Below are 24,769 nucleotides of genomic sequence, written 5' to 3'. Positions count from 1 at the left end.
TGAGTTTGAGCTAGGGGCTAAGCAACCCGCATTTGTCCCGTATCGTATGGCACCGCCCGAGCTAGAAGAGCTCAGGAAACAATTGAGGAAGAATTATGGATCACTTCGCTTATGCAGAGACTATCGAGCACTTAATAAAGTTACAATGAAGAATAAGTACTTGATCCCTCTCATTGCTGACTTGTTCGATAGACTTGGGCAAGCCATGTGCTTTGCCAAGGTGGATCTTCAAAAGGGCTACTACCAAGTTTACATTACAGAAGGGGATGAGTCGAAGACAACATGTGTGACAAGATATGGAGACTTTGAGTGGTTGGTGATGCCCTTCAGCTTAACCAATGTACTGGCCACATTTTGCACCCTTATGAACAAGATTTTATATCCCTACCTTGACCAGTTTGTGGTAGTCTACCTAGATGACATAGTCATCTACAACAACACCTTGGAGGGGCACATAAAGCACTTAAGGAAGGTTTTCCAAGTCTTGCAGGACAACGAGCTATGTATTAAGAGTGAGAAATGCGAGTTAACACAATAAAAGGTACACTTCTTAGGCCATGTCATTAGCAATGTCGAGCTACGCATGTACAAGGATAAGGTACGTGTTATCTAGGAGTGGGAGGCACCTATAAAGGTAATTGAGTTTAGATCCTTCCTTGGCCTTGTTAACTACTATCTTCGGTTCATTAGTGGCTATTCAGCAAAGGCCGCACCATTGACTGAGTTGCTAAAGAAGAACAAGCCATGGGTTTGGACGGAGCATTGTCAAAAGATGTTTGAAGGCCTTAAGGCAGCTATAACAAAGAAGCCAGTCTTGGTGTTACTTGACTTTACCAAGACATTTAGATGCACACAGATGCCTCAGACTTTGCCATTGGGGTGTCCTAATATAGGATAAGTATCCCATAGAGTTTGAGAAACGCAAGTTAAATGAGACGGAGCGACGTTACATGGTGCAAGAGGAGGAAATGACTACTATTGTGCATTGCATTCATACATGGTGACATTATTTGCTCGGGTCGAGGTTCGTGGTCAAGACCGACAATGTGGCTACTAGATACTTTCAGACGCAGAAGAAGCCCACACATAAATAGGCTAGGTGGCAGGATTTCTTGGCCGAGTTTGATTATGTGCTGGAGTACAAGCCGGGCAAAGGTAACATTGTAGCCGATGCCTTGAGTCATAAAGCAGAGCTTGTTTCTATTACTTTAGCAAGTTAGGACAATAAAAGAAAGCATGCAGCATGATCAGACAACCAACAACTTATTGAGTTAGCCAACCAAGGAAAGATGAGACCTTTTTGGTTAGAAAACCGCATATTACTTACTACGAGTCGACGAGTTTACGTGCCTAAGTTTGTCGACAGTAGACGATAGATCATAAGGGAGAGTCATGACACAATATGGGCTGGTCATCTAGGCCAACGTCACACTAGGGTCTTGGGTGAGTCAGTCTACTATTGGCTACGCATGAGAGATGACATAGAGTATTATGTGCAGACTTGTCTTGTCTATTAGCAGGACAAGGTTGAGCAACAACAGCTTGGAGAACTTTTGGAACCACTACCAGTTGTAGAGAGTCCATGGGAGAGAGTGACTATGGACTTTATCACTTTCATACCAAAGTTCGACGATTGTGGTATTATTATGGTGGTCGTGGATAGACTTTCTAAATATTCCACATTCATGCCCGCCTCACCAGGTTACACTGCCAAGGAAACTGCCAAGCTATTCTTTAAGAACGTAGTAAAGTATTGGGTTTTACCAAGGTATATCATCGGTGATCAAGAACCCCATTTCACTGGAAATTTTTGGAGGGAGTTGTTCAACATACTTTGCACGGAATTGCACTTTTCCACTAGTTTCCACCCACAGACGGACGGACAAACGGAACGAGTTAATGACTTACTAGAATGTTACTTGAGGTATTATATAAGCGCGCATCAGAAAGATTGGGCAAGGCTCCTTGACATTGCCCAATTCTCTTATAACTTGCAGCGGAGTGAGTCCATGGGGTGAACACCATTTGAGGTAGCCACAGGCCAATAACAACAAACTCCACATTCATTACCAGTCACGTTCGAGGGGAAAAGTTTGGGGGCTTATCATATGGATAAGGTATGGGAGGAGTAGCTTGACATTGCTAAGTCCTACTTGGTCAAGTCAGCTAAGAAGATAAAGAAGTTTGCAGACCGTAAGTAGAGTCCAACAAACTATAGATTTGGGGACATGGTCATGGTGAAGTGTAACTCGAGACAGTTCAAGGCACTATGGGGCATGCATCAGAATCTGATTCGAAAGTATGAGGGGCCATTTAAGATCATCACCAAGATAGGTAATATCTCATACAAATGAAATGCCATCGTAACTTAATATCTACCATGCCAACATGCTTAAGGCATATCATGAAGACAAGGATGATCCAAGTAGGGTCAATCAAGTCGAGCGCCTATTACTATTACTGCCTCGCATGATCGGGAGATTGAGATTATCATTGATTACCAGGCCTGGGAAAAATAAGGGTAGAATACCACTGCTATGTTCCCCATCCATTGGAAGGGGAAATTACTAGAAAAGGCCACGTGAGAACGGTATGAAGACTTATGAAAATTCAAAGATAAGATCCGAGAATTTATGCAGCAACATTGCACTACGGTCATCGCAACATTAGTTGGGCAGAGTGTGACGACCTACCATGTCATCATGCCACATAGGTGTCATTTGCATATATTAATATCATGTGGAAGCTTACATAGGAGGAAGGCTAGCATTTGTAAGAAGATTGTAGAGAAGTATGAACATTTCCTTATGAAGACCCTAAATCCCTTTGGATTTGCTGGGAAAGTCCTTGGAATCTTCTAGGTTTGTAGAGAGTTCTAGAGAAAGTCATTATCTTGTAAATTTAAAGACTTGTATAACAATTAATATTTACATATTATCCCCTAAGAGACTAGTATATAAAGGGGGTCATTCATTTGTAATTCACCAAGCAAACAATTCAAGTTCTCTCTAATACAAAGCTTCCTTTAACAAATTATCTTGTGTTCTTTCTAATATTCTCTTAGCAATCTTGAGTGTAGTAAGATTGACTTGGCATAGCAAGAACGTAAGCAAGTTGTGCAAGATCGTGAGCGAGTTGTCAAGTGGCACACATGTACTTAGTTAACAAAGGACAACGTGGAAATATACTTAAAATGATCTTCAGCTCCACCGACAATTTTGGAGAGTTGTTTGAACAATGATAGACACAGTTTCAACTTCAAAGCAATTACTCGAGAACTCGTGAATATGCTGGAGTTTTTCTCCGTGTTTTAGATGAAGTATTTTTGTCCAAATTTTATAGTTGTACAAAAGTATCAATTTGCCCATGTTTTACTTCAATTGAAACCAAGGGCATCAAATAAAATAATTTTTAGCTTTTCATGAGAAGGGGTATAACAACAAAAATAAAAAGGAAAAACCTAGTTTCATAAGTAGTATCTGGGAAGGGTAGTGTATATCCGAACCTTATTCCTATCCTATAAAAGTAGAGAGGTTGTTTTCGATTGACCCTCGGCTTAACAAACAGTAAAAATAAAGCAACAAACAATATATAGCAACAACAATGTAATAGGGTAATGGAGAATGATTATGTAAAATATATTAAATATTAAGAGAGCTACAAAAATAAACCACGAATAGATACTACTTATCAACAATTAGCCAGTAAGTTATGCAATCAAAATAGCCAAAGAAAGTTACCAATAATATATAACATTCAAAAATCCTCGACAGAAAAGAATTTTTCCAATAGGTGGTTGGAATTAGTTGAAACAACATAGATGAGGCAATCTATAAAATTTGAGAAAATTTGGAGATAAGTTGGACCGGTTTGGAGTCAAAATCTATTATCAATAATTTATAAAATTAAAAAACAAAAACCTAGAAAAAACGAATATTTTTCGATGGGTATAGTTTTTTTTAAAAGCCAAATAAGCATTTATATTCATTTTCAACAAAAGAGTATAAAGTTTTTTGGGGAACCGAAACTATATTCTGAAATCCATGTTACAACTTGAAGGATAGAGGAAGCTACGACTGAGAGATGAAGGAAATGCTATTGATAATGTTTGCTCCTATGTTCTGTAATTCTCCAACTTCTTTCATGATCCTCTGGGGAGTAATGTTGTTTCCATTGACCCAATCAACTAGTATTTTGGAGTTGCTTTCAGCTATTAAAAAAAAGGGGGGCAGCCCGGTGCTTTCAGCTATAATGGATCCAAAATTATTTTCCAAACACCATTTAATGCCAAAAAGAAAAAAAGAGCTGAAGCTTCAGCCCAATTGCTAGTCCCCGGGGGCGGATTTAATGCTTTGTTAATAATGAATGTGAACCCATGATCTTTCCGTCAAACTAACTAATTTACGTATATATTTTAGAGATTTTTACATTTATATACATTATATGAAACTATATTACTCTCCCTACTTAAGTTTTACTATAATTACATATTATATACCCAATTACCATTTATGTACATTTTAAGGAAATTAATGATAATAATTAGTGTCCTAAAATCACTCTAACGTATTTTCCACTCCCCCCACGTTTCTCTCTCCACATCCCACCTCCCACGTATCTTGCACTCACCCACGATTTTCTCTTCACAAAATTCAGAATCCCTCCATTAACCCCTATTTCCTCTCTTCTTCCATAAGCATTCTAAATTTTTACTCTCTTCTTCAAAAAGTCACTTCCATTAACGTTTGTACTTAGCTTGATTTTCAATGAAAAAGAAAATAGCTTCAAAGAACAGCCCTAAAAAACGCAAAGGAACCGATATTCTTACATTTGATTTAGGTGTTTTCTTAGAGAATTCACCCCAAAAAAAATTATTTGTTTGAATTGGGTGTCGTTGCAAAGAATTGGGAATTCTCTCTACGTCTCTCTCTATCTCTCAATCCCTAATTTCAGTAATGTAAAGCAAAGGAAAAGAGAGCAGCAATTCCAACATTGACAGCCATTAAAAAGCATTAAAGCTTTGAATTCGAATTTGGGTTTTGAAAAATCATTATTTATTTTGATTGGGTGTTGTTGCAAACAATTGGGTATATGGTTTGAAGTTTAGTCTCAATTTTAAGGGTGTTTCGGTGAAGATTAGACTTGATTTTGGTTGAATTTCATATTGAAAGAAGAAGAAGAAGAAGAAGAAGAGGAGGAGGAGGAGGAGGAGGAGGAGGAGACATGATGAACATTATATTTACGAAATTGTACTAAAATTGTAGTAAAATTGTAGAAAAATTATATTCTGTTGTTTATATATATTTTTTAATTTAAATATTATATGAAAGTTGAACAATATTGTATAAAAATTGTATTTAAGTTGTATGATATTATAATTGTATATAACTGTGTAGAAATATATAAAAGTTATAGATAAGTTGTATAATATATAATTAGTTGTATGAAATTTTTTTTACTATGTATAAATCATATACAAAATATACACAATAAAATTTGTATAAAATTATATTTAAGTGGTATGATATTGTAGTTGTATATAACTGGGTAGAAATAATATATGAAAATGTAGATAAGTTGTAGAATATATAATTAGTTGTATGAAATTTATTTTTACTATGTATAAATCATATACAAAATATGCAAAAGACATATTGTATAAATTTATATAAAAATTTTATTTAAATTGTATGATGTTGTAATTGTATTTAACTGTGTAGGAATAATGTATGAAAGTTATATGAATTCTCTATTCCGTCAACGGAGCTCCCTGCTCCAGAGTAAAACATTGGAGTTAGCATCTCAATTTGGTAAATAAGTGATTACTTAAAAGCATTGAAGTTTTAGATGAAAACATTGGAGTAAAACATTGCGCCTTTATTATACAAATTTACACTAAGTCCAATCATAACTGAATTATTGAAACCCTGAAAGTGATTATGAGTATGGCTAGCATAAAGCAAAGAAGAAGGTGAAGATTGCAGAGAAGAGTCTGCCGATGATTGCAGAAAAATAAGGAAAAGGAAAAGGTTGTAATTAAATTCCTTGATTGAAGGCATAATAATGGATTGGGAGTTTTTTAAGGTGGATTGTATATATTTTGTAACTAAAATATGTTTTGGTCGGGTAAATACCAAAACATGAACATTTTTCGTAATAAGGTTTCAAATATTGCATAGGAATGAAAAAATTCCTATATTTTATAGAATTGATCTAATATTACTTGTTGGCACCTGTCCTCCAAAAAAACTAAAATGGTGCACTTGGTTCAGTGCGTAGTTATTTATCCGAAGGATCAAGGGTAAATTCCCATTTAAAACTTTTTTTTCCTTCTTTCTATCGGTGGTGCACCCATATTTCAAAAATCCTAGATCCGCCCATACCTAGTGCAATTGGAAAACTGATTGTTCCAATATTAGGGAGCCAATGATACCTCTAATAATACCATCTTCTACTTATTTACCTTCTCTAATTTCTTTTTGAATCTCACATTACAGTGAAAATTTTCTCTTCTTAGCTGACCTACCCATAAAAACCTTGTTATCATCTTCTCATGATTTTGAATTAATACTCCTTTTGGTGAATAAATAGCATCTAGTAAGTGAACTAGGAGAGCAAAAAGAACATGCTTAATCAGAACAGATCTACCCCTGTTGGGTATGATTAAAATGCGGTGAAAATACATAAATTACGTGATATATAAAATTTGAGGAAGATTAGTGCGGAAGATTAGTAGTGATTTAGAGTTGTTTGGAGTAAAAATTCGTAGTTCAAATTGAGTTTAATTTTTTTTTTCTACGACACATCAAAATGTTATCTCACTTTTGTCTCACACATTTATATACATGGATATCAAGGGAATACACAAGGGATACATATTTAATACATATGAGATACACAAATGATACGCGAGAGGTACATAATGAAAAAAATATCTCATCTTCTTCCATGTTCATCTCTACTTCGAATTTGGCTCAAATTTCAATTTAAATCTCCATCAAATCGTCCCAAAATTGAGATTCTAACTCCTTGAAATATACCCAACCTATTCCAATAATATCCACTTAAAATAAATTCTAATTTTGAAAACCCAAAATTTTAAACTCAAGATCAAGCGAGTTTCAATGGCCATAATTTCATTAGTTTGTAATTGTTCAAATCTTACTAAAATTATTGTCAATTTAATTTTTGGGAGTGTAGTTCATCATCAATTATCTTATTTGCAAAAGCATACCAAACAACTCAAATGTGATGTGAAGAACAAGTAATTCAAAGACGCCATGAAGCATTGTTGGATTTCAAGGCTAATCGAGAGAATTTTAAGGTGTTGGCAAATTAAGGGTGTCTACCGGTTAGCATAGCACATAGGTGATTTTGTATAATAAGAAAGGAATTTAGGGCTAATACTGATAGTATTTGGGTAATATTGATAAGATTTTATAAATTAGATAATATTAGTAGCATTTTTGTGGGAGAAATTCAAAAATAGTCAGATTTATAAGTGATCATTCAAAAATAGCTGCAGTTTCAAAAGTAATCGAAATTTAGCCATTTTCATGTAAAGATAAATTTGAAGGAAAATACTGTTCAAAATCCAAAAAAGTACTCCAGTATAATATACTAAAACTCCAATATATGATACTGGAAGGAATTCCAGTATAATATACTGGAACTTTCCGCGTGTTGAAAATGCTGGAAGTTAGTACATAGGTGCACCGATCTCTAGTATATTATACTGGAACTTTCTGTGTTGCAGGAAAAAGTGATTATTTTTTAATGACTTTGCAAATACTGATTATTTTTGAATGACTAATCCGAAAACTGGCTAACCCGTGCTATTTTTACCATTTTTAGGCTAAAAGGCCAAACAGAATAGTTTTCTCTACTATTAACGTGTAAATGGCTATTTCTTTGGATGCAACATGGATTAACCCACGTAAAGAGTACTCAGATTGCGTGATTCAGAGGCCCAAATTAGTGACCTAACTAATGTAGCATGAAACCCAAAATGAAGGTGCAAAGAGAAGCCCAAACTGAAAAGGTGGAGAGCAAAAATCCAATATTCTGTGGCTGCTGGGATTCGAGCCCAGGTCTCCACGGCCACAACGTGGAATTCTCACCACTAAACTACAGCCACTTGATGTTAAATGACCTCCAATATATTATATATATCAAACACACTATCGTTTACACATACCTTACAATGAATGGATAAAAATAATATACCTATTATGCAGGTAGAGATCATAATAAATCAACTCATTTACATATAGGTTAGACCATCAGATGATATTTCACATTTCACAATTCACAAGCCAAGGAATTTGCCATTGCTTCATGCTATAATTGGTATTGGTGTTGTTGATCTCCAAGGTAGAGGTGGCAAAATGGTTAAAAAAAACAGTTATCAATCCATATTATCCATTAAAAAATGGGTTGGATAATGAATCATTTAAAAATGGGTCAAATATGGATAAATAATTATATTGTCCACTTAGAAAATGATTAACAAAATGGATAACTAATGTGTTCAACTTTTACATTTGCAAAGCCTCAAATTGGAGTTCCTCAAATTTGGAAGACTAGGAATTCTCTCATAAGTGATCATATTTAAGAAGCCATGGATAATATGGATATCCATATTATCCACTGAATAAACCCGTTTTTATCCGTTTCAAATACGGGTCGGGTCGGATAATTTATCCGTTTTTAAATTACCCGTTTAACCCGCTCATATTCGACCCGATCCGACCGTTTTGCCGCCCCTGCTCCTAGGTTAGAGACAATGACTCATGGAACACTTCTTCTTTCGGTACCAGTGGCTAAAATGGTTTGGATGCATTTTTCAATCGGTGCTATGAGGTTTTGCATGGCCAAAACAATTATCAACTAATATGAAATTTGTGGAATATGAAGGTAATTAACTCGGAGGCAGTATTACTTCGAGTCATCTATAAGATTTTCTCCTCAATAATGATGCTGGTAGCTTTGGATTATCAGACATAAAAGAAAACATGCAATTGCTATAATGTTAACCCGACGATAACAAAATAAGAAAATTGCCAACCTTATGCCACCTACGGTGGAGTGGGCTTAAATTGGTTGCTCAAAAATTTGAAACTTTACCCACTTTGGAAAACACTTCAGATGTTGCGACTGTAGTTCCAAAATTTTGCATCTGAAGTAAGAAATTCTGGTGGTTTTCGCGTCTAAAGTTCTCCTCGTGACAGTGCAAACTTCTAACGCGAAGTTACAAGTTTCGGGTAATATTTCTGTCTGAATTTCTCCCCCGGCCCATACAAACTTCAGACAATCACTCCTGAAGTTATGTAGGGTAAACTTCAAACAACAACAACAACTCAGTATAATCCCATGTGTAGGGTCTGGGGTAGTGTTACCCCTACCCGGAGATGAAAAAGAGGTTATGGAACAACAACAAACACAATACGTCAGAAAGACAGTGCCATCAACCTAAGAATCGGAGAAATAAATAGAAAATATAATATAATAATCAGAACAATAGAAAGGTTCTAGGCAATCGGAGCAGGATAAACAATACAAACACAACAAGTAAAGCAAGATACTACAAACTAGCATAACACCCTCAACAGGGAAGAAAAACGCTCTAATACCTACTGCCCTACGACCTTAATGCTCGCCCTTCAAACAATTCTATCTAAGGTCATGTCATTAGTGAGCTGGAGTCAATGTTGTAGAAGAGATGCTAGAGTCAACCAAGGATATTGATGATACATATTTAGTTGACTCTAGTGTCATTGATGTTGAGGATGTTGACAATCCTATTATTTATGTAGTTGAGCGGATTGGTCTACACTCCAAGAATTTTTTCACATTGTGTTTGGATGATGATATGGAAATAGAGTCGTCCGGGCCACTTGAGGAGTCAAGGGATAAAGAACAAGATGCCTACATTCTGGAAGTTTCTTGCCAGAAAGTCGGGATTACACACCTCATCTAAAGGCCAAGAAGTGCAGAATACTACATTATTTTATTGGACTATTCAGATTCGTTCTACCATCCCAGGAGCATAATCATAGAGCAGAATCAAAACTTTGGGTCCAATTCATAAGTTCAAAGTGGAGGCAGAAAGTGATTCGTGTCGTGCTGCGACGTTAAATCAAGCGCTTGTTGGGAGGCAACCCAACTTTATTTGCTTTCTTTTATTTATTTTTCTATTATTTTTTTAATTGTATTATTTTTGTAGTGTCGATTTTTAATTTTCTAGGAGCATGGAAAGAAAAGTTATTGGAATGATGCAACAGCAAACCAGATGGTTGGAACGAAATGTTAGGTACCCGCACAAAGGACCAAGTCTGGGAGAAGTCTGAGTACCGTATGAGCTGCTAGTGCCTCGGCCTTTGGCCTACCAGAGAGTTTTTTTTACCCTCTTATTAGTATGGTGTACATTGGGAACAATGCACAATTTTAAGTGTGTGGTGAGGAGATTGTCTTGGTGACTTTCTATGCTACTTTAGATGTGTTAGTTTAATTGGATAATGCTTTTTTTTTAAATGATTCGACTTTGCCTTACGATGGATCTATTAGACAATTTTTCTGAGGGATTTAAGTCTAAAAAAAATTCTTGGTAGGTAGTGTAGTAATACCCCCTTGGTTTTTCTTTGTGTCGTGGTTCTTTTTCAAGGATTTTGCTTGAACCGGGTAGTAGTTTTTCCTTTTATTTTTTTTTTTATTTTTAGAGTAGATTAGAATTAGGAAATAAATGGAGGAAGAAAGATGAGATTCCTAGGCGCCCTTGGCTTGTTTGATAGTAGCATATTTAGGTTTTGGCATGTGTAGTATCTTCCCTATGAGCTAAAATTGCTTATGATGCCTTGGTTATTTGGATAGCATGTTTTGTGACGCCGACGTCTCATTTTCTTGACTTAGGTTCACTTTGTGCTTAATGCTTAATATCTTGTGGCTCTGTGAATATTTGCATTAGTTTGAGAATCGGAATGAGATCGTCCTTAAAGAATCATGTGCCACGTGTGGTGAGATTTTGTATAGTTCATGTATTGTACTTGTGTCCAGAATTTGCCTGGCATGTGAGTTGAAGCGAAATTTTAGGTGAAGCTCGGTGTGAAAAATAATTTTAGGCTTTCTTTGATGTCTTTTCGAGCGTTATCGCTATCATAAATAAAATTTCTCCCTAGCTAACCCTTTTGAGCCTATAGACTTTTATTTAGCACCTACATTACAAGCCTATACCCTTTTTGTTCTTAATTGATATTTTTTTATCCTTTTACCTCTTAAAACACGTTAATTGTGAAATAAGCGCTAAAAGAAGTAAGAAGAAACTAAGTGTGGGGTGGCTTTTGAGTGGAACCAATGAAAGGAAGAAATGTGCACTTGTTCTGTAAAGTAATACATCACTAGCGAAAACACCAAAGAAAAAAAAGAGAAAAATCTGGAAAAAAAAGAAAAAGAAAAATAGAGATTAATAAATTGTTGTCTTGTTCGTGCTAGTGGGTATGAATTAAAGTAGTGCTTAAAAAATAAGGGTTTGTTGTTAGGGATGATTTTGTTTGTGAAATTGAAGGGGATTGAAGAATTTGCGCTTAAAGATTATTATATGATGTGTTAAAGTGCTTAGGAGGGTTAGCCACTATTCCTAAATATATCCTTCCCGTCCCTTACCCCACATTACAACCATTAAAAAGTCCTAATTGACCTTAGATCGAGCGAGCTTACATTAGTAGAGATTTTGCATTAAGGGCAAGCCTATAGTATCAATTGCATGCATGTGACTCCTTTTGTGAGAGTGAGTGATATTCTTTGATATATATATGAGTCCTTAAAATATATTTAAGCATTTGATTTGAATATGTGGATTCAACTTACTCTCTTATTCTTGTGGTGAGGGCACATGGTTTTCACGAGGGATAAGTAACATTATTAGACTCCTCTCTATGATGTTGGGTGTTCAAGCCATGAGTGCATTGTGACATTGAGTTGGTTTTTAAGGCCAGGATTGTTAGGAGCATGTTGCCTTTGTTGTGAATATTCGTGAAGTATGGCATAAGAAAAGGAAAGTGTATATGATTGCATATGCTAGAGTTTAATTGGTGTGATAAACTATGGTCATTGGTGTGGTGTATCTCAATAGTGCTCAAGGTTGTATCTATAAGTGTAATTTGATTGATCGAGGACGAGCAATGTTTAAGTATGTCTTATTGATGTGTGGCTATAATTCCATTGTTTCGTACATTATTTGTCTTGCATTTTATATGCTTTAATAATAAATTACACTTTATTTGCGCGTAATGGAGTTTATTTTATGTGTAGGTGAATTGGAGATGAAAGTAGAGAAAAAAGGATACTTAAACGTTGAAAGTGGACTCGAGAACAGTGAAAAGGAGAGACCTGGCGAGGCCAGCCAAAGGCCAGGCTGAGGTTGGCATTAGGCTAGTACTGCAAGGCAAAAGCTAGGCTGAGGCTAGCGACGCCAGACCTAGAGCGAGATCCAGTTCGAGTTTTGAAGGCTTATTTTGTCTCATGGTTTGACTAGGACTTGGCCTACATGTTTAGATCTTTTCCTACACATATAAATAGACCTAAAAATGCCATTTTTTAGGAGAGACCGACATTAGACCGGAGATTCAACCTAAGGAGGCAAGAATACACTAGGAGCAAGGCGGAGGATTCTTCTACGAGTTTCTCACTTCCTTCTTCCTACATTCATAATTGGTTATGAATTCTAGTATTGTAGTTTCGCATACTATTATGAATAGCTAATTAATTTGTTATCTAGGGTTATGATGGAACCTCTTGAAGGATGATTTTCTTGTTACATTAATATAGTTTTGCCGTAGTATTTTCTCTATTTGTTCAACTGCGTTATTATTGTGGTTGGTTGAAGAGCTCTTAATCGATTGTGCCTATTTAGTGTGTATTACTCGGGAGAGAATGCATATTTAGGTAGTTGTTGAACAACATCACTCCTAACGTATATGAGGGATCAATACGGAGGGTTTAAATGTGGGATTAGGGATAACGAAACCTTGGTGCGATCCGAGTGAGTCGTACTTAATGCCAGCTAGCGTAATTCGGGAGAATATCTAGTAAATTGTGATAATTACTAAAGAGAGAGCTACGACAGTCAGAGTGCTCATGATCAGTAGAGAAGACTTAGGCAAATTTATAGAAACGTAACGGAAAGGATTCCGACAATAGGGGAAATCATAACTCTTGATCTCCGTAATCTTGTCTCCAATCCTTATCCTTGTTAATTGATAGTTTTACTGCTTTCTAGTATTTGTTAGTTAATTAGATAAAAATAAACTTTATAATCTTTATAATTAGGAAATTATTTGGACTTGTGTTTCTTAGCGATATTGAACAACTGTGGCTAAGCCTTAGTTTTCTGTGGGATTCGACTCCGGACTTGTAAACCGGATTATATTTACAACGACCGCTTAGTCATTTTTATAAGGCATAGTTAGGCATGATCAAAATCTCATCATCAATTTATCAAAATAATAATAAATATAACAAATCCATTTTGTAACTAAGAAAAAGAAGGAGAAGAAACGCAAAGCATTAGCAAAATAAGAAGTGACATAGCAACTTACTACCATTAAAACACCTAAAAACCTATTCACAAATACCATATGAATTCACTGTCACCTCTATATTTACAGCAACTAATAGGAGGAGGAGGAGTAGAGAAGAAGCAGCTTGTCTGAAGTTATCTTACTAGGTGTCAGATAATTTTTTTTTTAAAGTTGGTACAAATTAATTATGGGCGACCAAATAGTGCTCCTCGTGAAATTTTTTACTGTTCAATCCCATCGACTAGTGTACGATTACCTCTAACTCCGGTGATCTTTATACAAGTAACTAGATGTATTCACTGATTTTTTTAGCAAGTATATATAGATTATATACTGAGTATACACAATAATATATATCATCCTCCGAATATTTTTAATTTAAGTAGTTAGGTAGGCGATTATTTAGCTTAATTCTTCTTAGACGACCAGGAGGGGGTGTTATGTGGATGAAACTATCAATACTTAGGTAAATTTCACATCGGTAAAATAAAGATATTGAGTATACTTGCGCTGAGAAGTGAGCAATATTTAGACCTTAAAAAGAACAGCTAGGTGGACTAAGCTCCCGCTATGCACTAAGCAATACTTAGACCTTAATGAGACGTTTTAAAGTCAACATAGCGTGGGCTTCCCAGTTTTCAGACTAGTAATTAAAATATAGCCACTATTTATAAATAATTAAAAAATATCTGTTATTTAATATGGAGACGAAATTTGGACAAGAATACCCTTAGCTGAAATACAGAAAAATTCAGCATAATATGTTGGATTATGAAATTACTGCGTATAAGACTCCAGCATATTATGTTGGAATTCCAACACCTTATGAATTCCAGCACGTTACGCTGAAATTTCATATGTAAAGAATTCGAACTCTAACATATTATGCTGGAAATTTTTCGGATTTTAACTAAGGACATTTTTGTCCAGAATTTATTTTTGCATGAAAAATGGCCAAATTTTAATTAATTCTGACACTATAACTAATTGAATTTTCAATTAACGGTTGTAAATCAAACTAATCCTTCCAAGGCTAGAAGACTGGATAATAACAGAAACATGTAAATGGTGGCAAAAATGGAAAATAAATGGTACTTCAAGGGGAAATCTTAGTCCAAGGGGAACGCTTTTATTGTTAAAAATGCTCAAGGGGGCATTATTCATGCTAAATTGAAGTACCTAGGGGAAAACTAACACGTTGCTGAAACTTATACTACATTTACTTGCAATATGCTACCACTGCTAGATACTTCCAATATGTTAGCACCGCTGGATTGGTCAAAGACCAAGTTCTATTGGTGATGGACTCCTAACTACTTTCCATTACCACAAATATCAAGTACACTAAAACCTTTATATAACAGCTACGTTGTTTCGAGATTTTTTTATTTTTATAACAAATGACTGTTATACACCTGTAACAATATTTTATGTTTAATTATTTTTTGGCTGTTATAAATAAAACTTATCCAAAAATTAATTATTATTTTTAATGTTACATATAAAGATAAGAAAATTCTTCAAATTTAAAATCTTGAAAGATATGCATATTTCACTAGATATACATTGAAAAAAGCTAATATATTATTAATAAATTCATTAATTAAACGTACAAAGATTTTAGTTGTAAGGCACACATTTTAAAGCTACTAGGAAAATAAACTCTTTCAAAATTGATGAAATTTTTTTATAATTGTAGTTGTTTCATAAATTTCATTCTCTTACTACCGATATAATGCATGAATTGGCGAAGATTCGTGTCCAAATTTTCAGCAAAAAGGTATCCAATAAAAAATATATCATGTGCAAATATTCAAATCTTATGTCTTATGCAAGATAGAACTTTGTTCAACGGAAAAGATTGTGTTTTTAGAATTATTATTAGTAAACTTAAAGATTTTATATAGATGTTATAGAGGGATAATTTTACAAAGAGTGTTCTGTTATAAATACGATTGTTGTTGTTATAGGTAAAAAGCTGTTATAAAGAGGTAAAATATAACTTAAAAAATCGGTTATAAAGAAAACTTGATTTTTATAGTGAATGATTGTTATATAGGGATACTGTTATAGAAAAGTTTGACTATATCACTATTAAATAGATGAGAAGAGATAACCCACTAACTTTTTTTTAATTCGTGGAACGTTAATTTTGCTTTCTTCATCCATTTACTTAGAGCAGGAATGCTCTCTTCCTTAAGATGAAGGAATAAAATTGTCTACCTAGTACTCCAACAATGCGGTTCTGTCCTATGTACTTAAATCATCAAGAACAGGTTCCCCCTTCCATGTTATCAAACACCTTGACTATTTACATATAGATTTTCCAGTGTCGGACAAAATACCAGACATTTTTTCCTCGTTAAGTTCAGACGCATTAATCTCACCCACAAAATATTTTCCCATATCAGTTTTTTCAGAACCCAAAACGATAATAAATTCTGTCATTTTCCCTGCTAGCATGCTACAGTAGTTTCAAACATTCAAGCTTATATCCTTCAATTTTCGTAAGCTAATTCAAGATATTTGTTTTGGTACGTCCTGCATAAAAGTTACATGTCAATAATCTATAAGAAATTATCCCACAGAAAGCCACAAGCTGAAGACGTCCAGATATACAGAAAGCGGTCACAACTTAAAACTTGTTTAACAGATAAAGTCTATAGTTTCTTCTACCCAAACTAAACCCTTCTAAAGCACCATATGTGTGTGTGTGTGTGGGGGGGGGGGGGGGGTTGTTGAGGTCAATACAGAGAGAGTTGGAAGGACTAATTTCAGTTAGCTTCTATAACTTATGAGGGTGTAATTCAACAAGAGCGAATATCTGAGGCAGGTTCTTCAAGTTTCTTTCAAATGTATATCAAATCATAAGACGCAGGTTGTTATGAATGAGCACGCAAGTGCGGACCGCATGCCTTCCGCGCAGAATAACCCAAAATAAAATTCCTATCTATTCCATCTTCAGTTAGTTCATCTCAAAGCAGCTTAAGTTGCAGAGAGCTACTTCAAATCAGTTACTGCAAGGGTCAGAATACTTCAAGGACGTGTTATGGATTCCCTTTTGGTGGACTTGAAGCTCTATTTTCCGTGTTGTCCAATGTTAATGGTTTCTTTTTATTATTTAAAAAGCTTCTCGCATAAAGGGCCCCAAAGACAATAACCTGAAAAAATTAAATCAAATGTGAAACAACTTTTTCTCCAAAGAAAACAAAAAATGAAAGTTTTCAGCTTTCAAAGCCAAGAGAGAAATAAGTTAATGCTTACAGCTCCTACGCATTGCTCCCAGCTGAGGGGATGAGCAAACCACAAGCAAGACAGCAAAATGCTCACCAACTAAAATGAAATTCAGCACCAATATCAAGTTAGGCACATGTCCACCAAGTGGTGAGTATCATTCCTTTTCAAACCCTCAAACTATTTCTTATTACCTGTCTTGTGGTCATTATGGTGGCAAAGGTTAGAGCACCAAATGTGCGGATTGTGTACGAGATAAAGAATTGACTAGCTGTTGCTACCTGCAAAAAGAAATCCAAACGAATAGTTACATTTTTAATGAACGAAACGAGTTCTACACAATTTGGCCAAGCACTTGTTAAGCAAGAACAGAAAATCTCTATTTAAGCAAATCAGGATTTTCATATTTCAAAACAACTTACAGTCGAAAGCAGAGCAATGTCAAAGAAACAATCATGATGGCGAGATACAAAATCAATTGCCATGAGAAGATTGCCTTGCATGATTAGACCTAAATGGGAAATAAAAAGCAAAATCTAGTCATATATAGTCATTGGAAATAAACCAGAAAAAAAGCTTTTAATACAAACTTGGGGCACCCAACATCACCTTATAAACATTTAAAGCTATGTCATTCAACCACATACCGATCCTAAGAAAAAATGATAACTCACTAGGAGTTGCAGCGATATCATTGGATCTTAAGCTCTTAACTAGCTTTCAAGAATTTCTGTACTTGTGAATGCAGATGTTTGGCTAGAGTTTCATCCAGAATCATCTAACAGAAAGGTCAAATAATATGCAGTACACAGCGAGGATATTATTCAGAACATTGAGGAAAATTGATTAGTGTGTAGTGCTATGAATAGTCAAACCTAAACTGAAAAGCAATTCAAGGACAAACACGCTGAAGCTTGGAAAACTAAGTCTTCTTACTCATAAGCTGTTGTTTGAAATTTGCAATTCAGCAATTGAGACATTTAATAGAATCAATTAAAAGCTATCAACAAATATATAGAGCACAAGAACTATGAGTCCTCCCAATAAACCATGGAAATTATTGGAGATGACAAGCTTAGCAAGAAGAAATGGAAAACAACAGAATAGTTAACTTTAGAGAAGTATTCAGCAGCTTGTCCGGCGTATTATCTTTTTAGAGATGTAGATTGAATTCCTTAATATTTACTCAAACAGAGACCTGTTTCCCAACTGCAATAAAGTAGATCTTACCAGTGAAACTAAGAAGACAAGAACAGACAGTTGTGTAGAATATCTGAGTGTGTATTCCCATGTCATAGCCTTTAAAAAGTTTATCCTGGAACGTGCTCGTAAATCCATCAAACCTGTGAGATCAAATGCTTATTAAAGCCTTGTTTCAGAGGCTAGCAAATTAATATTCAATTTTAATAGGTGATAACCACATTGCTCCTTTTACTCATCTAAACAGGTGGAGATCTCAAGGGGCAAAAAAGACGCAACAACATATCCGTGTGAATGTTACAGGAGCTAATACTCAAATTCTCCCTGGTAAGCACATGTTCTCTTAGAACAAAGTGGTCATATAAACAAAAACAAATGAAAGAGAAAATCAGATACGGGCATATTTGCTTCTTAGGTTAAAATTTTGTATCTGCTAGTGGTGGTGAAGTTTTTTGATATCTTTCCTTTGACTCAGGTATTATCTTAGTATAGCTATGAACCAATTAAAAGAGCTAGTTGAGCAATAGCATCAGGCAAACGGAATTGTAAGAATTTATTGGGAGAGCAAAACAGATGGATTAAAATTTGAGAATCTGGTAAATATGCCAAGTAACATAGATTTTGTACACCGTAAAGCTAACAAAATATGAGTTCTACATATAACATGTTAATCATTCAAAAGGTTAGTACAAAGCACATTGTGATCTTCTTCCAACTTTGGATCGATAGCAGTTTCCAATCATAGAGCATTCGGAGTTCGATATCTAACAATAAATCTTACAGAATAAGGTGAAAGACAGTATATCAAGGAAGGAAAACTGGAAAAGAGAGAATATTATAGAAACATTTAATGCTAAACAACATCGTTAAAGTACAAGGTACAGTATAGAAAGCTTGAAAATTAGTTTTTTAGATCTCTAGAACACATTCTCAAGAAAGTGTCAACTTTAAGCAAATCCAGCTGTTTAACTTAACATTTCATTAATATAACAACCAAAGGTTTAAAATATTGGATAATGTCAACTCATACCCAAGATAACCCATCATAAGAGAAACTCCCCAAATGGTGCTTTCCCTTCCTCTACTGTAAGGGCTAATATCACCTTCTGCCTAGAACCAAAAACAAACTGTAAAAAACTTTTACTAGACAACCCAAACACAAGTACAAGTAGCAGAAACAATAATTTTGTTAGTAAGCCGGTATTAGATTGGAAAATCAGAAGTACATAATCCTGTTTAGTGCTAGTAAATTCTGTAAATAACTGACTTCAAAAGACAGTCCTCACAGGTAAACAACATTAGCGTCACGCAATTCTAGTTAAATCCAAAGATACGGAATCAGTAAAATATTCATTCTCGTGTTTCAGGTCAGCATGAAAGTTACAGGAAATTGCAGTACAAGCTGCCTAAAAACGTTGATGTCTTCCCCCCCCCCCCCCCCCCTCCCGCAAAAAAAAAATAAAGAGTATAGGAACTTCAACCCCGTAATCTCCCATTCAGTACTCGTACCTTATTTAGGCCGTTATATCTGTCCATTGGATGTGTATGTTGTCATATCTCTCTGTAGTTAGTGATCCAGTACAATAACTATTAAGCCTCAATCCCAAGCTAGTTAGGATTGGCCATAACTCATAACAATCTCACTATCCGTTTTGCTCCATCTGAAACCATTTCTCCAATATTTAATGATTTAGATTGGTCTTGTATTAGCGGTTCTTTATATTTTCTGCTGACATATGAATGTCTAACAAGATTAAAAGGACTCCAAGCAAAAATTGAACCTATTGTAAGCTTGCTTTCATGATTAAGTCTTGATCCAAATAGTTGGTATCGCCTATATGGATCTTGCGTATTCTATCCTCCCCTAAATCTATAGGGATTCCTGAGATTGTAGGTCTTTCTAGATAACTTCCTTTCCTGATGAATCATGGCTACTACAAAAGGTTAAGTGGTTAACAAAAGCACATGATTTTTGAAAGATACACGAAAATACATTGTGAAAACAATTCTTGTTATAATTTGGTTTAATGGCAATTTGGAGAACACAAGACGTAAATGAAAAGAGGACATTAGTTATTACCGGATACAGAATAAATAATGAACAGCCAAGTGTGACTATGAATGCAAAGAAATAGTCCTGTCCTTTGTACTTCTTTTGCATGATGATAGTGCCCCAGATCTGCATGAACAGAAAAGGAAAAATAAAATGGGAAGCATAACTCAATAGTGTAATTTGTATAAACAGAACATTGTAGGAGAGACAATATAAAACTACAAGATGAAAAAAGGCTAAATTATACAGAAAAATAGGTTACTTTTAGCAGCTTCAGCGAATGAGGTGTTTCTTTATTGATATACTATGTGCCAAAATAACCAAAAGAAAACCTAGAAAATACCTTATAACTTTAGGGGTCATTTGGTTGGAGCGATAAGGGATTATAATCTCGGAAAAAATATAGGACTATTGTATCCCATGTTTGGTACCATTTCTGATTCCGGATATTGCAATCCCGGGATTATTCATACCACACTCTATATGGGATAACAATCTCGAGATTAATAATCCTAGGATTAAAAAAATGACACATTTGCCCTTCTCCAAAAACATTTAAGAAAGACAAGGTTAAAATTGGGAAAAAAGTTTATCCCAATTTATCTAGTTTAAACCAAACACAAGTTTTGTATTATACCCTGTATATCTCATTTTTAGTCCAATGAACAAAACATCTACTAAAAGTGAAGTTCACTAAATAATACCCTCATTATTTAATCCATGTATTATAATCCCGTCATTTATAATCACTAGATAAAACATGTTCCCCAATCAACCGACCCTTAGTTTTAGTGCTTCTACCAGTTATATTTTTATAAGGATGGACAAATTTCGAGGAAAAATTATTCGAAATGTGAAGAATTCAAAGTAGACGGATATAATTATCACGGACGTGATGAATTTGAGGAACAAAACATCATAGCTAGAAGCCTCGAAACAGCAATGCCAACACTCGAACAAAAAATGTTATAGAAACTGAATAGAAATATTCTACATCAGTCTCACCCAGAGGAATTCTATGTGCTTCCTTTTCCAGCAATTACAACAGTCTACAGCAAGTTAACTTACCATTACAGGTATCATTTTGGCACATTTTGCCAGAGTTTGAACTGGAAAGCTGACATATTTGAGAGCCTGTGCAAGAATTAATTAAAACTGTCAGTATTTGTTAGTTGTAACTTGACAACTACCAAAATTTCAACAACCTTTTTGTTCCAATCTTATTTGTGTTTGTTTTTCAATCTTCTTTGTTAAGGCTTACTATCTTTGTTCTCCTTTGTCTATTACTTCATGTAATCATAAGGAAGAAGATAAAACTTGCCTCGTACTGACAAGTTGTTGTGAGGATGTTAGACATGGAAACAATACAATACTTATGGATTGGAGCTACTGGGTCCAATGCCTTCTTACTTGCCTGCAAATCAGAGAAGAACTGGAGGTAAATGCTTAGTGTAGTGTGTGGCAAAATTCCTAAGAATCACATCCAATACTGAAGACTTCGTTCTCTGCCTCGTCAAGAGGCTCTCAGAAGTCAAGTGATTAGAATCATGTTAGGGTATAGTTGCAGTATTAGATGAATAAGTCTTTTGACCTTATAGCCTGGAAGTGTTCTATTACCAGTAAAACTCCAGCAGAGACTGCAGATGTGGTAATCCGATTGCAAAAGACAAGAAATAATGAGTATATAAAATAGTCTTTATTTGGGCCATAGGGCACTCTCATGATCTTTTCCTGCAAGTACAAATTCCATCATCATGTCAAGGAAATAAGAAGCACACAATATCCAAAGTAAACATAAAAAGTGTTGCTCAACGAATATAGGATTTAAAATAAAATCAAAGGAGCAGTTGAACAGGGCATGAATACTGATATACTTTTATCCCGTGTCTCTGGAGTATGCAGCTAAAGAAAGAAAGTGCAAACGCAACGATAAATGACTTATGTTAAATGGAGAAGATCCCCTTTCTATCAAGGAATTGGAAGCTTCAAAAGAAAGAAATGTAGCAGAATTTACATGAGAATCAATTGAGAACATAAAGAGTTCATACATAAATCACAGAGCCGAGAGGGGTCATAATTATTCAGTAGCAGTCACTTTTAATAAGAATCCACAAAACAAAAAGGATGTCATGGAAAAGAGAAACCCCTTATTCAACAGATTTCTGTAACTGAAGGAAGCACCAATCCTTTAGTTATAAACCAGCACGCCAGGATGTCTAAGAACTTAAAGTAGGACTTCATCGCTATAGATTCTTAATTAACTAATAGAAAATGTATATTCGTGATGTAGTTGAAGACGAGTTCGACCTCATAGGTGTTGAGAGAAATATATCTCACCAAGATATGCTATATCACAAAAAAAGATTTGCGTTAACTGGTGTCTGAATAGTCCGATACAGTTTCAGTGAGAAACATGCAACATAAAGAGTCACTTTATGCATAATACAAAGAATCTTCTTACTTCTCTCTCTCTCTCTCTCTCTCTCTCTCTCTCTCTCTCTCTCTCTCTCTCTCTCTCTACACACACACACACACACACACACACATAGGTGTTTTCTATTTTGATCTCTAGGACTCAGGGACCTCTTCGTCGAAATTTTTTACTAGATATGTATAAGAAAAAATACAAATATTATGGATAAATATAAAAAATAATACCGCTTATTATTATAGTGATTTATTCATTAGTCCACTTCTTCAAATTATGACACCGCTTATGAAATATCATGCGTACGCCACTGTATATGTTTGTGTGTGTGTGTATATATAATTCCACACATTGGCTCCCACCGTAACTAAATGATGCCTATGTTACATAGACTCGGGTAGATTGTCAGTTAGGGCGCATATTAAGGAGTTTGATTTGCCTAAGCCCTTAAACTTAGGACATGGGCACAGAATTTTTTTTTGCAGAAATGACAACTGCTACAGAGAATAAGTGAATGTAGACTATTTAACAATAAAAGAACAATCCTAAATTTTGTAGTTTTTCTTTATACATAATTTTTTGTTTTATGGCTTGTTAAATACAATATTATGCTCTATTCTTCTCCTCCATAGGCTCCTTTTTTCCTTGTAGAGGAGCATACACATTTGTAGCTGCTCGCTATGTTTTGAAAAGTCATTACACCATACGTAAATTGACTGTTCACAAATAGATCTCATAGCTATTCCCCATTCATGTCATGCCAAACACTATGATTGTAACAGAAATGCTGAAGAGCAAGGACCCCCCCCCCCCGAAACAGTTCCATCCTCGTCATCTATGGACTGTTCGAAGAGAGAATAACCCTCGCTCTTTGAGTTATTCTTCACACTTCATACATTTCAATAGCATTATTCAAGCAAAACTCCCAAAAGGAGCATGTCCGATGTGCAATATTTTCTCTGTCCACTCAATTAAATGAGAAAGCTGACCGATGCCATACATACAAAATCCTATATGCGCAGACGAACAAAGTGAAGTAGCTCAATCATACTGACTTGTTTCAATTTATATGACATTCTTTCCATATTAGAACGTCCCAGCATGTTTGCACCAGTCTTTTTCGATCAAACTTTCACAACTTCTACTAATTCGAATTAAAAATCAGATTGTAAAAGTCAATGTGATATTTCCATATCAATCTGAATTTGCAACAGCGCAGAGCTGGAAAGAGGGAAGGGGTTCAATTGAATCCCATCGTTGGAAAATTATCCAGTGCAAATAAGGTAAAATAAAAATCTTTGGTTATATATAAACTGTTGAATTTATCAAGGGAATATTTTTATAGTAGCGGTAGAGGGGTTCAGAAGTTGCTTTAAGTCACAACTTCAAATCCGAACTATGACATTCTCTGGCATATAAATTCCTTGCTCCCCCACTGCTTTGCAGCCATCATTTTGCTATTTTCTTTCAATATCACTAATATAATATACTAGTCAAAATGAACATCTCAAACTCCGTATTCAGTCAAACACCATCACTAAAATTGAAACATATACACATCTTTTATGTGTGTCTGTGTTGATTATGCTTTTTTAATCACATCAATATATAGTGAGATCATGATCTAAAGCAACATGCCTGTAAGATTCCGTAGATGACGAGAGTAGACAAGATTCCACCCACTGCAAAAACTCCTTTGAGCACCTTGTTGTCCTTCAACGGCGGCGATGGTGGCTCCGTCATATCCCATCCAATATACCCGCCGCCACCTCTGTCTACAATACAACACACAAAAACATCTCATAAATACACACACACATATATTAATATGTGGGTGTGTGTGTTTATTTTACGTTATAGAAATGTACAAAGGGATAAATGAGGAAAGTGAAATGACCAGCTCACCACGGCTGAGAAATGTACGGACGGTCGCCGGAGTCCAGTTCTGCAGATGGCCGGTGATTTAACTCCGGGAGAGTGAGCTTTTTAGACTGAGGGAAAAGACCCGTTTTAGTGTTTTCGCCGGCGGTTTTATGCTTTCACCGCTTTCCTCTTTTTTATGTTTCTTTTTTTAATATCTTTTTATTGTTTTAGGTAATTACTAAGGGTGTGAGGACACGTCAGATTGAGAGGACCCACTCGGTAATAGTAGCTGTAACTGCAGTAAGAGCTTATGTCTACCTTAGAAAGACAAAAAGGTTGTTTTTCAGCTAAAGAAAAAGATGAAAGAAACTAAAAAAATAATAACAATACAAGATATTTAGAAAATTAGAACCAAGA

General features: G+C 35.2%; 1 protein-coding gene and 1 non-coding gene across 2 annotated transcripts; both read right to left on the bottom strand.

Moving 5' to 3' along the window:
• Positions 1-8,065: 8,065 nt before the first annotated feature.
• TRNAH-GUG (transfer RNA histidin (anticodon GUG)) lies at positions 8,066-8,137 on the bottom strand. The gene has a single exon. It is a non-coding gene; the product is annotated as a tRNA-His (tRNA).
• Positions 8,138-16,190: 8,053 nt separating this feature from the next.
• Positions 16,191-24,540, bottom strand: LOC107804385 (UDP-galactose/UDP-glucose transporter 5B). Its single transcript, XM_075249242.1, has 12 exons — positions 24,395-24,540; positions 24,128-24,264; positions 21,679-21,792; positions 21,383-21,475; positions 21,130-21,195; positions 20,089-20,187; positions 19,039-19,118; positions 18,039-18,151; positions 17,231-17,319; positions 17,003-17,089; positions 16,839-16,907; positions 16,191-16,735 (listed from the first exon to the last, which is right to left on the bottom strand). The coding sequence occupies exons 2-12, from the start codon at positions 24,230-24,232 to the stop codon at positions 16,622-16,624; spliced, it is 1,029 nt and encodes a 342-aa protein (XP_075105343.1). The 5' UTR covers positions 24,233-24,264; positions 24,395-24,540; the 3' UTR covers positions 16,191-16,621.
• Positions 24,541-24,769: the final 229 nt, after the last annotated feature.

Source organism: Nicotiana tabacum, chromosome 3 (genome assembly GCF_000715075.1).
Source record: "Nicotiana tabacum cultivar K326 chromosome 3, ASM71507v2, whole genome shotgun sequence".
Taxonomy (NCBI): Eukaryota; Viridiplantae; Streptophyta; class Magnoliopsida; order Solanales; family Solanaceae; genus Nicotiana; species Nicotiana tabacum.
This window is presented reverse-complemented; position numbering and strand designations above follow the sequence as displayed.

Excerpts from the sequence above, each read along its gene's own strand:
- LOC107804385 (XM_075249242.1), bottom strand. The coding sequence starts at position 24,232 with ATGACGGAGCCACCATCGCCGCCGTTGAAGGACAACAAGGTGCTCAAA. Across the intron at positions 21,793-24,127 it reads TCATCTACGGAATCTTACAG|GAAAAGATCATGAGAGTGCC; the intron begins GCATGTTGCTTT and ends TTGTACTTGCAG. Across the intron at positions 17,320-18,038 it reads TTGTCTTCTTAGTTTCACTG|GTCTAATCATGCAAGGCAAT; the intron begins GTAAGATCTACT and ends TTTCCCATTTAG.